Genomic DNA, 14,621 nt, shown 5'->3' on the forward strand with positions numbered 1-14,621 from the left:
CTCATGCACCCGAGCCCCCAAGATTGTCACAGTTGTGCCATTATAGGTCCCAGGTGGGAAGCCTGCTAATGTCAGCGATGCCAGTGAGCCCCCAAGGAGATCTCAGAAGGGAGGCAGGGCCCCGGTTCTGAGGCTCATGTTATGTGTTGTAATTTATTTCTCAACATAAAAAAAAATTCATGCCTTCCATACCTAATTGTGTATCTGTATGTTTCATATTCTTTTTCTTTAAGAGGACCCCAAATTGCATAAAGCTTAGCCCACAAAACCTAGATCCATCCCCGAACATCCCCCTCGGCTCGCGGGAAGTCAGAGGCTTTTGTGCAAAAGCGTCTGCCCCCTGTGATGGGGATGCATGCTGAGGCCCTCTCTCTGCTTTCCAGCCTCTGGACTACGAGATTTCCGCCTTTCACACCCTGCTGATCAAAGTGGAAAACGAGGACCCGCTGGTACCCGACGTCTCCTACGGCCCCAGCTCCACGGCCACCGTCCACATCACCGTCCTGGATGTCAACGAGGGTCCAGTTTTCTACCCGGACCCCATGATGGTGACCAAGCGGGAGAACATCTCTGTGGGCAGCGTGCTGTTGACGGTGAATGCCACGGACCCGGATTCCCTGCAGCATCAAACCATCAGGTGGGTGAGCGACTCCCTAACCGGAGACGGGAGGCAGGCAGGCGTCGCTCTGCTTTGCTGGTTGTCAGGAGCAAACTACCATTTAATTAAAGTTGTTAACAGTCTTCGTGCGTGGGAGAGACATGTCATAATGAAGAGTTGGTGGCTGATGGCACCAGGAGATTGGGCTCAGGGGGCCACTGCCCCCGCACCTGACTCCCAGCGGCAGACCAGCTTGGGAGGAAAGTGGCTTCAGAGCTGTGTTCCCAAATGACCAGAAGCGTCTGCCAGCACCAAGCACAGTCCCCTAAGGGAGAGAGAAAGGAGCCACTATAGATGGCCCCTTGCATCTCAGACACTTGACCTGCTTTGTTGTTACCACAACTTCATGAGAAAGGTGTTGGCTAACTCCACGTACATACAGATGAGGGTATTACAGAGTCAGAGAGGTTCAGTAACTTGCTCAAGGCTGCCCAGCCTAGCAGCAGAGGAATCAGAATGGAAGCAGGGCAATCTGCAGAGTTCCTGCTCTCTGCTGGGAGCCATGGGCTCTGAACTGTCGGAGAGGGAGGAGCAAGTGTGGCCTGGCGCTCAGAAATGGACTGTCCGGGTTGGGTTTTCCACTGATGAATATCAGGCCAAAAAAAGGTCTTCAAAAATTTCTGTCTGTAAGCTCTGTCCATTGCTTAGAAGGAAGGTATTTTCATAATGAGATTTAATTAAATGGTCATTACCCACAGTGCTGGTGAAGACAAGATGCCCTCGTTGGTACATTGTTTCACTAGAAACTTAAATCAGCATGCAGGGCCAAATGCACACTTGCCTCTGCAAAGAAAGTTATTAATCTCTCTCTTCCGCAATCTAATCCTCTTCTCATATGAGGTACGGACAATCAAGCATTAGACACTCTTCTAATAAACATGTGTCTCATTGTCCTGATTTGAAACACCTGAAAATATGTCACAGTCTTCACATCAGCCACTTCACCGCGGCGCAAGCCAGCAGACGAGCATCAGAAGCTATTTTCCAGTCCCAAAAGGGGATTCAGTTTTACAACAACACTTTCTGAAATGCCAGATGAACTAGATAAAGGTACGAAATAACACCAAATCCTCTAATAATGTGACTCTGAAATAGCCGTTCTTTTTTTTCCTTTTCTCCTTTTTCCCCCCTTTTCCTGCATGGTATCTGGCAAAGGAAATATGCAATTTAAACCTCAAAGAGAAAGCTTTCCTTAAGTACTTAGATGGGGAAAGCTGTAGCTTAACAGACTGTAAGATAGTTGTACCAATTTAGGACATCTGTAGGGGAGCTTAACTGTCATTTTGTGCTTCTGCAATAGGAGGTGGAAAAGGCAACTGCTGGGTGGGAAGAAAATGAGTTCAAATGGGTTGATATTGCTAACCTGGAACTCTGCCATTGCTGGGGAGCTTGGGGTGCTGCCAGGCACGAAAGTGTCACTGTGAGCGGGAGGGGCAGATGCGATGTCCTGGAGTAGCCTGTCTTCTAAGGTGGGACAGACCTTGGGAGAGGTGGGTCTGTCAGGGTTTTTTGTTTAAGAACAGCTCTGGCTGACTTAGACAAAAGGGGGAATTTGCTGGGAGATTCTGTGGATAGTTTATAGAACTGAAGAATATGTTTAGAAGCAGGCCCGAGACAGCACAGGAACTAGGGCGTTGTTGAGTCTCTAGGCAATGGGAACTGACAGGCTGGCACTTCAGGATCTCATGTGGAAAATGAACTACCCCAACCACTTTCCATTCGGCGTCCCTCAGCCGTCGGGTCCCATTCCAGGGGCGAGTCTGCTTTGCCTGAGCTGGAGTCACAAGCCCTCCCAACTCAGGGCACTTGAGGGTCAACAGAGATGATGTTCTCAGACTTGGCCGCCCACCACGGCGGGCACGTGATGGAGGACAGAAATTCCATCTGGCAAATGGACTGCGGGGCTTGGAGTACAGTAACAGGCCACACAAAGCAGTCTCAGCAAACTGAGGAGGGGACGGGATTCTTCCAGCCTGGAGAGGGAGGGGGTAGCTGGTGACAGCCAAGACATTGAGGGACGTCAAGGCCGGGATTTGAGCCACAGACAACAGAGACCCAGTTACTGGAACTGGGTGCGAGGGTTCCCCATTTGATGGTGGGCGGGTTGTCAGTGGTGCCCATTGCGTGAGAAAAGGAGGTCAGAGAAAGCAGTTTGTAAAGCACTAGAGGTGAGATTTGTGGGGGAAAGCTGGGATTTAGAAAGCTCTAAGGAGCTTCATGATTCTGCAGCTGGTCATCACAGGTGTGACCTTCAGTCACGAGCTGCCGGCACCCACATCAGAGTGACTTATGCCGAGAATGCATGTCTTGACTCAGGTAATTGAACAATCCATGGGGACTAGGGCAGCCAGCCTGAGAATTCAGGTGCTCAGAATCTAGTCTTTCTCCTCCTCTTGGCTCTGCTCCCCCCCGGGTTGGCTTCATCCTCAGCCATATCTGTATAGCTGGAGAGGGACATGACCACAAGCGCCGCCAGTCCTCGGTCCCACCAGCAGAGAGAGATCTTTCCCATCAGTAGCACTAGCACAAGGGCCACATTCGAGTCTCACTGAGCCGCCAGTCTCTGAGCCAAACAGAATGGCAGGAGGATGAATGTGCCCCTGGGTGACTGGCACATGAGCCCCCTGTGGACCCGAGTCCCGTCATAATGGCCTGGAATGGTGGTTTCCCAAAGAAATGCAGGAGGCTCTTCCCAGGAGATGGGAATGGAGGCTGCATCATCAGGGACCATGCAGAGCCACTGTGACCAAGTTCAACTTTGTGAACCCCCTCAGAAAATACAGCTGAGTGTGTCTCTGTGGCTGATGTGCCTAAGAGTTCCAGCATTCACAGTTTGGTCTGGCTGAGCAGTGTTGGCACTAATCCCTCTTCCAGCCTTGAGGCAAAGTAAGTGCAGGGGTGTGTAGTTGTGTGTGTGTGTGTGTGAGACACACATTTCTCTCTCTGGCCTGACTCAGACGCATTTCTTCCTGCTGGGATCCAGAGTCGCCCAGGAGTGACCCCTTCCCAGCCCGGCACTGACAGGCCCTCCCTTCCCTTTCCTCTCCTGGCGCTGGTTCTGAGCTCATCAAAGGCAGGGATAACCTCACTGACAGGTTGAGCTGTTGTCACAGGAGCTCTTCCGGGAGAAAAGGCTCATTAATTATTTGCAGCCTTTGATCCTGCAAGCTGAGAAGCCTTCTCCCCGAGGGGCTGTGTGTGCAGAGGGTGAGTAGGGCGGTGGTGGGAAGGAAACAGGCTGGGACACGGTTTTCTAATCATCTGCGCTTGGCTCCCCCGAATTCTCAGAAAGACACAATGACCTTGTGAGCGGTGTTGTTCTTGTTGTCTTAATGATTCTTCGAGGAGCGGGCATTGGAAGAGGGAGGAATTTACACCAAGAACTCTTACTTTCATCTCGAGGAGAGCTCTGAGTTTAGCTGACAAAGGCACACGCAGAAAGATGCCGTCCCAGCCATCTGCCCCGAACGGTCATGATTCCCGGCAATAGCACTGCCTTGGGCTCTGCAGTCATGCAGGTTACTGTGGGTTATTGTCCCTGTCTCTGTGTGTGTGTGTGACTCTTTGTGTGTCCACCTGTCTTTTCCTCTGTGTCCCTCTCTGTTTGTGCCTATTTCTCTTGGGATCTCCTTTGCTCTGTCCGTTTCTTCCTTGTCTCCCTCTGCCCCTTCCGCCTCCCCACTCTGTCTCTCTGTGCACCTTCCCCTCTCTCTACGTCCATCTTTCTGTCTGTCTCATCCATCTGTTCTTCCCTGTCTGACTCTCTGTTCCTCTCTCCCTCTCTCCTTCCCTCCTCACATTCCTTTTCACTCCTCTCTTCTCTTTCCTCCTCCTTCTTCTTTCTCTTTCTCTCTATCTCTGTCTGTCTCTGTCTCTCCCCATCTCCCACCATCTCTATCTCTATCAATATTTCATTTCAAGCTTCCCTGTGACTCAGCTCCAGGAACCCCATTTCGTCTCAAATGACTAACCAGGAACTTTTAGCCCAGAGGGAGATGCTCCACTTGACCAGGATCCTGACAGCCGGGTTCAGGTCCTGGCCCGACCTTCACAGGCATTTTGGCCTCCTCCCTGAGGGTGGGCTCCTTTCCTTGTCAAAACAGGAAACCTCCCCCCTACAGACCCCCACAAAACTTAGGAACTCACCTCTAACTAATTCCTGGTCCTGTCTTCGATGATGAAAAGCACATCTCAAGCACAGCCATTCCACTGCCGGCCACTGCCAGGCACCCTTTTATCTCACCGGGGACCGTTAAATCAGCGGAAGGCGCCTTGATCTCCCAGAAGCCTGTAACTCTAAAGACAGGAGGTGTCCAGGCAACAGAGTGAATATCCTCACTAAAAAGCCTGCATTAAAACTTGTTAAAAAGCCCATCGCATTGTGCTCTTAGCCAAATCAAAACAGACAGCCGCGAGCTAGTGGCAGATGAAATTCTTCTTTTTAACGACTTGTATCTTCTTATCCTTATTATATAGTTAAGACAGTTCATGGAGGAAACTTTTGAGAAGGCAGTTAAGAATAAAGAAGATAATAAAAAATCTGTAATCATTCCACCCAAGGAAATCCCTTTTTAACAACGTGGGTATGTCTCCTTCAATCGCCTGTGAATACTTCCCTTTCTTTTTTTGAGGAAGATTAGCCCTGAGCTAACTGCCACCAATACTCCTCTCTTTGCTGAGGAAGACTGGCCCTGAGCTAACATCTGTGCCCATCTTCCTCTACTTTATATGTGGGACACCTAACCACAGCATGGTTTAACAAGCAGTGCCATGTCCGCACCTGGGATCCGAACCGGCAAACCCCGGGCCGCTGAAGCAGAACGTGCGCACTTTGCTGCGCCACCGGGCCAGCCTCGGTACTTCCCTTTCTTATTATCAAAATTGGCCCGCATCACCCGCCCTATTTTGGAACCTGCCATTTTTACTTCCCAGTATGTATGGAGAACAGCTTTCCAGGTCAAGACATAGCCATTATTTTTAATCACTGGATAATATTCTATTATTCTATTACATGGATATACTCATTTATTTATTCATTCCCTTGTTGATAGATATTTACAATGTTTCCAATAGTACGCAATTACTTTTTTAAAAGGTCAGTGGACATGCTTGTAGCTAAATTATTTAATGCATTGTTGATTTTTTAAAGAATTTTCTGAAAATTCTTTGCTTGAGCAAAAGTATTGATACTGTTAATGCTTTTTGTCTTACGAAGAATTCTTTGGTTTTTCTACCTTAGCAACCAAATGTGTATTTTTTCCCTTAAGGTTTGAATTGATGTCATGGTTAGGAAGTTTCTCTGCTCCAAGGTCGTGTGAATATTGACATCTTCTAAAACAGAGCTGGTTCCCACAACACACAATGACAATAAAACTCGCTTCGGCCTTCAGAGTAGAGCTTGCCTCCACACACATAAGACAGAAAGCAGGCATTTTTCCATGACATTTTAGTGTCTCTAATGAGGAGCAGGCTCATGTATCTGAACTTGTCAGCTAATTATTGTCAGACAGAGCAGCTTAGTGATAATTATACTAAAATGGAAATGACTGCATTTGCCCAATCTTCTCCAACAGTGAAGTGAATAACAGGGACTAACCCTTGCCCCTGATCTCTTGATTTGGTTACTTTGAGAAGGCAATCGGCCGCTCAATCATTTTGAACAGACCGAGAGGACTTATTTCATTCTCTTAACAATCAGGGGATTTCTGTTGAGGCAACCTAGTAGCGATTCCTACTCGGATCGTTTTTCAGACAGAACACATCTTGTCCAAGGTCTGTAGTAAACAACTTTGCAGCACAGGCTTCTGCCTACACATTAAATATATAAGATATGTGTGCAGGAAAAATATTGTCCCTGCTCATGTAAAATTACCTATCACTGCTCAGCATTTTTTGGAAAGGACCATTCTTCCAGGGAGCTCTGCCAGTGTGTGTGGAGCAGCACTGTATCTGTGAGGAGTGAGTTTGGCTGTATATAAGAGGAAAATTCAAATGACAGTGGCTCAGAGAAGACAGAAGTCTATGTTTTTTCTCGCATAAAATAAGTCTAGAGTAGGCTTGGCAGTCCAGAGCTTGTATTGCAGTTCCACGAGCTGCCGGGGGCCCAGGCTCCTTCCTGCTCACCATTCGACCACATCTAGACTGGTGCTCACTTCCTCATGGACCGTTATGGTTGCTGGTGCTCCAACCTTCATATCAACAGTCCAGACAGTAGGATGGAGAAAGGGGAAAAAGAAAGATGTCTCCTGTCTTTTAAGGAGACTTCCTGGAAGGAATATCCTAGGAGGATATTGTGAAGTAACTGGAGGTTTCTACCATGGGCACCTTTGGGGTTTGAACCATTCTATGAAATAAACTATAGGGTAAATGTTTAAAAAATGAAAACATGCCATGATATTAGATTTTTACACAATCAAAATAATAGATAATTGTGTTGCTAAGGACAACTGCTTGAAAAAAGCCCAAGGATTATAGTTACCCATTCATTCCTTTATTGAATTCATTTCATGGTATTTATTTAGAGCCTGCATGGGCCTGACATTGCTAGGTGCTGTGTGTTCACTCCTGAAAGAAACGGTCTCTGCCTACAGCCTCCGGGGAGCTTACAATCACAACAGCAAGAGCGTTTGCTGCAAAGGATGATGCCCCCAGGAAAGAAGGAAGAGGCAGGGAGGAAGGGAAAGGAAGGAAGAAAACAAATTGCTTCCTTGGGAAAGAAGAACTAGTGGTTCCCAGCTGGGGAGAAAGAGCCAAGCAACAGAAATGGCTTATTTCCAAGCATCGTTATAGTCTCATTTGTCAACAGATTCCTGAATTCCCCAGAAACCCCGCTGCCCCATGCCTTTGTGCTGGTCTGTGCCTCCTGCGAGCTGGGTGCCTGACCAAGGTAGGCAAAGATTTCCACAGTCCCCTGGAGACACGTATTTTGAGAGTGATGACAATACTATTGCTAGTACTATAACTAAATTGCCTAACATTTTTACATAAAAGTTTATGAAAGGGCTGGGCTGGTGGCATAGTGGTTAAGTTCGTGCACTCCGCTTCGGTGGCCCCTGGTTCCTGGGTTCAGATCCCAGGCACGGACCTACACACCATTTGTCAACCCACACAGTGGCAGAGTCCAACATACAAAATAGAGGAAGACTGGCACAGATGTTAGCTCAGGGCTAATCTTCCTCACCAAAAAAAAAAAAAATTCTACCAAAAACTCTGACACCCAAGTCTTATTTAATTCTCACAACCACCCTGCAAATGAGAAATTATGTCTCCCTTTTTGCTGAGGAGGAAAGCATAACCTCCCTGAGCTTCAGTTTATGGAAGGAGAACATGGGAGTGAGGTGTGCAGTGGCTGTGATGAGAACTTCTGGTGCTGCATTCCCCACCGCTGCGCCCGCCCCCTACATCCTTCTAATGTTGGTTTAGGTACTACCTCCACGGGGAGCCTTCCCTGCTGTTCACGCTACACTCCCGGGCTTTCTCGACAGCTAGCATAACCCCCATCATCCTTTACTGTTATTCGTGACTTAATTGTTCATCTTCCCCCTAGATTTCAGGCTCCGTGGGTAACACTCATGTTTATCTCCTTCCCTCAGAAAGCACCAGGGCCTCATCAGTACCATTTAGTTAGTTAAGCACTTTAGATCGAGCACCAAGACTTTCAAACATTCCAGGGGCCTAAAAACGTCAGGGACCTGAACATATAACCTATTGTCTCTGAAATTTGAAAACAGCAAAATTGGAATTAATAAATACTGAGTGTCCCTAGCACTGGGATAACTTTAGCAGGTTAAATTTAATATTGGCAAAAATGTCTTTACATTTGCAACACGTTTGTAGATCTCACCTTGCAGGAATGTCTGAGTAGGCACTGGAGAAATCATAAGGAATTATTAATAGAATATTCCTGGTAGCCAAATAACTCCATAAACAAAAGTATAAAAGTCATTTCAGAAATTTTCCAGGAAAAAAATGTATTTGCAAGGTGGACATATTTCAGTATGTTTGCTATGACTTGAGAAGAGGCCACCATAGACAGAGAAAATTCTTAGAGGCTCAAAGGTCTTCAGACAGCCGGAGCCCAGCGCTGGGCCTGGCATATGGAAGTGCTCAGTAAATAGATGGATTAATGCCCGCTGGTGGTGGGTTGTCTGTGTGCAAGTGTGCTTGTGCATAAGCAGACATAGTTCATTGTTGTTACTATTATTTTCATCTTCAAACATTGACAAGTGTCTACCAGCCATGAAAACATCCGCACATGGCCTTGCTGTACAGCAGTCCCAGGAGGGAGGCCCAAGAAGGACAGACAGGTCCCTCCCTGGACGGTCCAGGTCCATGAAAGTTCCACTACAGAGCCGTGGCCACCAGCCAGCTCTCCTTCCAAAGCCTTCATCCAAATTGACCCTTTCTTTGAACACGGAATATCTGAATCAGATCCAAGTTAGATCCTCATCTCTCCGGAAACTACGGCCTACTTTGTCCTGATTTCTCTGGGTGTTTTTAAAGTCATTTCCCTCTTCCTCATCCTTCAGACTTTGAGTCTCTTTAACTCATGGGCTCAAACTGGTACAGAATGCAACGTGCAAGGATGAACATTCAGCCCCACAGATATGTTAAAATCCCCGATTTTGGTTTTTGGTGGTCTTCCTGTGAGGCATCAAGCCCTTCTCTTAAACGCCTTACTTAATCTAATATTGGAGCCCATTCAAAGGAAATCATAAAAAATGGTGGGAAATCAGGCAAAACTCATCGACTGGCCATGGGACATTTTGTTCCGTATCTTCTGAGACCTTTGGAAGTAGATGGCAAAAACCAGTTCACTTGAAAATTCAGATTTTCTCATCACTGGCATTCGCAGAAGTACAGAGGTTCAAAATGTACAGAAGTTTACCATTTGTTGGGAGGGTAAAGGAGCGTTTCAAACTCCTTTTTTGAAAAAACTAGATTTGAAAACCAGATTTAAGAGTTTAATTTGGGGTAACTCCCACCTTTTAAATTTTAATCAGAAGTTAAAGACCAAATAATAACATTTCTACCTGGGGAAATTAAGAGAAGAGCTGCCTTTACTAAAATATATTATTAACACTTCATCTTAATTAAATGTGGTTACTGACCTCAATAATGGGATTTGGGGTGAGGTCATTTCTGGTTTTGGGGTTTTTTTTTAATGAGTTATTTCCTTCTTGAGTCGACAAATACAGAGCTTGAAATGTAAATGAATTGTTCACAGTGGTGCCTTTATAATTTTTAATTAAAATGATGTTCTTCCATTGGAAGTTTCTGGTGGCAATAGATTTTATTGCCTGCTCTGCTGTAGAATTTTTAATTATTTATGTAAATATATTAGCACAGCTCACTCTTGTTTTTGGTGGTCAGATTTTCTGTTATGAAGATGCCAGTAAGAAACAAGGTCTAATAAGTTAAGCAACTGAATTTTTAAAAACTTAACATCTTCAAAGGCTGAAAATAGAATTCTGACTTTTATAATGATCCAGAGATGGAAGATTTTCATTATCAACTTCAATTAGAGGTGCTCAGTTTGGTTAATAGGAACCTGCTCACCATTTGGATAAAGAGTTGCAAGGTTATTTTACAACTCAACCACTTTTTTAAAATCCATCTACATATGTTGTTATAAATTTGCCATGGGCCAGGCTTTCATTATTGAAAACACGGTTTCGAATTGATTATATTTGAATATAATCATGATGGTCATTCTTGTCAGCCTGAGAAAATAATTCTCAGAACCAATATAGAAAATGTAGACAAATGTCCATATTGTTTCTTGCCCAATGCTGTTAAATCTGCTTAGCTGTTGTTTTTTTTTTCTTTAATAAGGCATTTAAAATAGATGAGGATTGCTACACAGTCTACCAATATAGCATTGGTTGAAAAAGCCGCACGTTTCAGGATTGCAGCAGCAATCAGTCAGTTAGGGAAACTAGCTGATTTATTTTATGATCTCAGTTCGTCTGTCAATCATCAACACTAGGTCCCCAATGAACACATCTCGGGGTCTCCTAAAGGGCTTCGAATGGCATTAGCACTGACATGGGGAACGCACCCGTAGGCAGGAGTCACGTAACTAATTCAAGAAATGTGTTTCGTCATCTGCTCCCAGTTTGATCTCCAAATGAGTCTCGAAGTTTGTGTTTTCAACTGATGAGATGCTACGGTTCTCCTTTATGGTTAATTTGGGGGCTCCTCGTATCTTCTAGCGGTGTGGGCAGAAATCTCACGGTGAGATCAGACCTTACACAGCCGGCTTCAACCAGCCTCGGAGCACGTGTGAGGGCCGCACACGTGAAACGGGGCCTCTGGGTATGGACTAGGGTTAGGATGCGATAAGCCACCCCTTCAATCATCGAATCGTTCATTCCACAAATGTTTAATGATCACCTATAATACACTGGGCCCTTTTTTAGGCATTGGGGATCCAGCAGCAGAAACAGTTAAAAAATGTCAGTCATCATGGAGGGATCAAGGAAGGACTCACTGATGACATGACAATTCAGTAAAGAATTGAAGGAGGCGAGGGGTGAGCCATGCAGGTGTCTGGGAAGAGTGGGTCAAGCAGGGGAAATAACAGGAGCAAAGGCCCTGAGGCAGGTGTGCAGAGGTGTGAGATGTAGGGGGGTCAGTGTGCCTGGTGCTCAGTGAGCGATGCGGGAGGTGAGAGGTGAGAGACGAGGTCGGAGGTGCATGGGGTGAAGCTTTTACTCTGAATAAGATGAGGAGTTCAACACTCTGGTGGTTTTAGAAGAAAGTTGGTAGGGAGGGATTAGGTAAGGGAGAAGACCAGTGTGGAGGGGCTGCAATAATCCAGCCGGGAGGTGGTGTGGGTTTGGACTTGGTGGTAGCAGTGCAAACAGTGAGAAGCAGGCAGGTGCTGGATCTGTTTGGAAGGTGATGGCAATAGGGATTTGCTTACCGATTGTGTGTGTGTGTGTGTGAAAGAGAGAGGGTGGGAGGGGGGAGGGGAGTGAAGGTTGGCTCCAAGGTTTTTGTTCTAAACAGTTGGAAGAACAGGGTGGACATTAAGGGGAGCGAGCTCACTAGAAAAGCAACCTGGGGGAGGGGGAGCATCAGAACTCGATCTTGATCACACTGAGTTTGAGACGGAGATGGGAGCAGGTGACCTGGATAGCAGGGAGGGTCCAGGCTAGACATAAAAGTCTGGGTGTTGTCCACAGGAAGACGGGGTTTCAATCCCTCAGCCTCTGAGATCTCCCAAGAGGTGAGAGAAGGTAGAAAAGAAAGGAGGCCCCGGGGTGGAGCCCTGGGATGCTCGAACATGCCGAGGAGTGGCCGTGACTGGCGTGTTTGACGTGAGGCACTGCTTTCTGAGGATGACTGAGCCAGCGCGAACTCTTAAGCAGCAGATCCAGAGTCCACGCAGGTGCTGCTTCCTTGGGCCCCAGGGTGGAGTGGACACTCCTCCAGGAGTTGATCGGCCCTGCATTGGCCTGGCTCTGTCCATCTCCTTTTCTTCTGCCACCAGCATGGTGGGCCTCCTCCTCTGGGCCAGTGTCCTAATGCAGCCTCTTTCTCATACCACACTGATGTGCTCATAGTTACAACAGAGTAGCTGGCATTTACTTTGTCCCAGATACTGTTCTCCATGGCTTAGACATACAATCACCTCTAATTTCACAACAACCCTGCCAGGAAGTGCTGCAATTAGCCTATTTCACAGGTGAGGACAATGAGGCTCAGGGAGATTCAGGGACTTGCCCAAGGTCCCACGGATTCACACGCAGGAGATCTGATTGCAAGACAGACCTTTGCACCCCTGTGCTCTTCACCTCCTGAACCTGCTGAAGTCGGAGAAGCTCAGTGTGCGAGGACAAATGAACCTCCAGCTGCCTCCGTCACACGGGTTTTTCCACTTACTTCTCTCAGGCCCACTTCCCTGTGCCTCCTATTCAGATGGTGCCTTAGAGAGAACAAGGCTCCCTCATAAAATCACTTCCTAATATTGCCAAACTTATCATAGGAGATGAGAAAACCTCCAACCTGGAAGATGTGTGTTCTCATCGTCAACGGATGCAGAGGAAGCAGACCTTGACTTTTCATTTCATCAGAGACTCGGTCTTGTCTCCAGAGGCTGCCCTGGAAAGGGGCTGCCCCGCTCTCATCAGGGCTCATAAAGATAAGCAGCCCAGCCCAGTGGCTCTGTGGCTCTCACTGCCAGTCTAGAGCCAGACCTCCTGGGCTCAAATCCCCATTCATCCATTTTCCAGACGTGTAACCTTGGGCAGATAATTTAACTTCTCTGTGCCTGAGTTTCCTCACTTGAAACATAGGGGAAATAATATCTAGGTTATAGAGTCACTGTGAAGGATAAGCCAGATAATTCAGATAAGATGCTCAGAGCACGGTGCCTGGCACACAGTAGGCACTTAATTATTAACTGATTAATAAGATGATCATTCTTAGCGAAGAGTGTAACAGGTAGCCATTCTCTAAAGGTGGCTCTCCGAGAATGAAAGGAGTGTTTTCCTAGAAGAAAATCCATGCTCTTTGTGCTCTGTGCACTTATAATGAAGCAAGTCTAGGCAAACACTCAGGGATGTTAGTGAAAGTCATTCACAGCTCCCTGGAGTGATGATGCTTCCACCTTCGCTCTGCTGGTGGTCCACAAGCCAGCCCGAGGCATCTCCCTGCTAAAATCTCATGATGGCAGTCTCTTCCCCACTGCTGGAAAAACTGAAGGGAGCAAATAGAAGTTTCTGAATATTAAGCTTTGTCATCTGCCATTTGCTTGCCTCCAAATGCAAGCTCAGAGATGACAGAGCAAATGGGTGCACAGTGAGCCATTATTAAAGATCAGATCAGACAACTGACTTTTGAAGTTTTGCAGCTTGGCTTTTTGGTGGGCAGATATGCTGGAATTTGCAGCCTTTCTAGAGCGTACATATAACATAGGCAATTCTTCTGCTAGTAAAACTGTTTCTGGTTTGGGCATCAGGATTAAATTTATCAATATTTTAAGATGCTTGGCAAAGCATATGATGCCATAATAACACCATGACTTGCAGAGACTCTGTAACCCAAACAAATTTAGGATCTGGTTGAATGTTTGAAGCGAGATGAAGCGAAAGAGACCATTGCCTATGAGCAAAAGGAGACATTACAATTCAGAACCTCTAATTATTTCTGGTCCAGTGTCTGTCAGGATCCGTGGGTGCAAGCAACAGAAACCAGCATCGGCTAGATTAAGAGGGATAAAATAAGAATTTACTAGATTGGTGTCGGAGATTCTAGAATGGACAGGAGGCCAGAGGATAAGCTGGGAAAAAGAGAGTGGCCGCTGAATAGAACTCAGGAGGGGAGGCAGGAGGGCCTGCTCCAAAGGGAACAGCCTGATTCTCATGTCACACTTCCCACGCTGGGAACGTGGACTCCATCCCCCACCCCACATCACTCACTGAAGAGCGTCCGATTTGCTGGAGCGAAATTGCGTGTCCCATATCCACTCCTGCTGCTCTGTGCCAGAATGGGTGTGGGTTGCTGCCTCCTGCTACCAACACTGAACAAAACAGGGGTTTGTCCAAAAGGAAGGCTGGGATGCTATGAGGAATAATGGAGGATGATGAGCAGCCAGAAATGACAAACGTCCCCTCCAAACCCCTTCCACAAATTTGCGTGTTCCACAGTGCCTGAGACAACCGCCTGCAGCAGACTTTCAGGCTGCAGCCACCCCAGTAGCAGTCTGTGAGGATGGGTCCTTGTGACATGAGGGAAAAACCTTTGTACATTCAATGATTGCACTGAGAGCATCTCTGTCTCAGAACGGGCACAGGTGACAAGGGGCAGAGGCCAGGTCGAGCTTTACGGGGCACTGAGGGTAAGGAAGGATGCAGAGCAGGAAGTATGGCCTGTGGTGGAGGGAGGTGAGGCCCTGGGCAGACGCTCAGGGCAGGACAAGGCACACTACCCCAGACCTCCCACCAGGGCTGGTACT

The 14,621-nt window shown here is 47.0% G+C and overlaps 1 protein-coding gene across 1 annotated transcript in view; it reads left to right on the forward strand.

The window, feature by feature from the left end:
• CDH13 (cadherin 13) overlaps window positions 1-14,621 on the forward strand; it is a 1,002,245-nt gene that overhangs the window by 911,668 nt on the left and 75,956 nt on the right. Inside the window, exon 10 of the mRNA XM_070613929.1 lies at window positions 384-637. Coding sequence (XP_070470030.1) covers window positions 384-637 — 254 coding nt within the window. The remainder of the gene's footprint in view (window positions 1-383; window positions 638-14,621) is intronic.

Source organism: Equus przewalskii, chromosome 3 (genome assembly GCF_037783145.1).
Source record: "Equus przewalskii isolate Varuska chromosome 3, EquPr2, whole genome shotgun sequence".
Classification (NCBI taxonomy): Eukaryota; Metazoa; Chordata; class Mammalia; order Perissodactyla; family Equidae; genus Equus; species Equus przewalskii.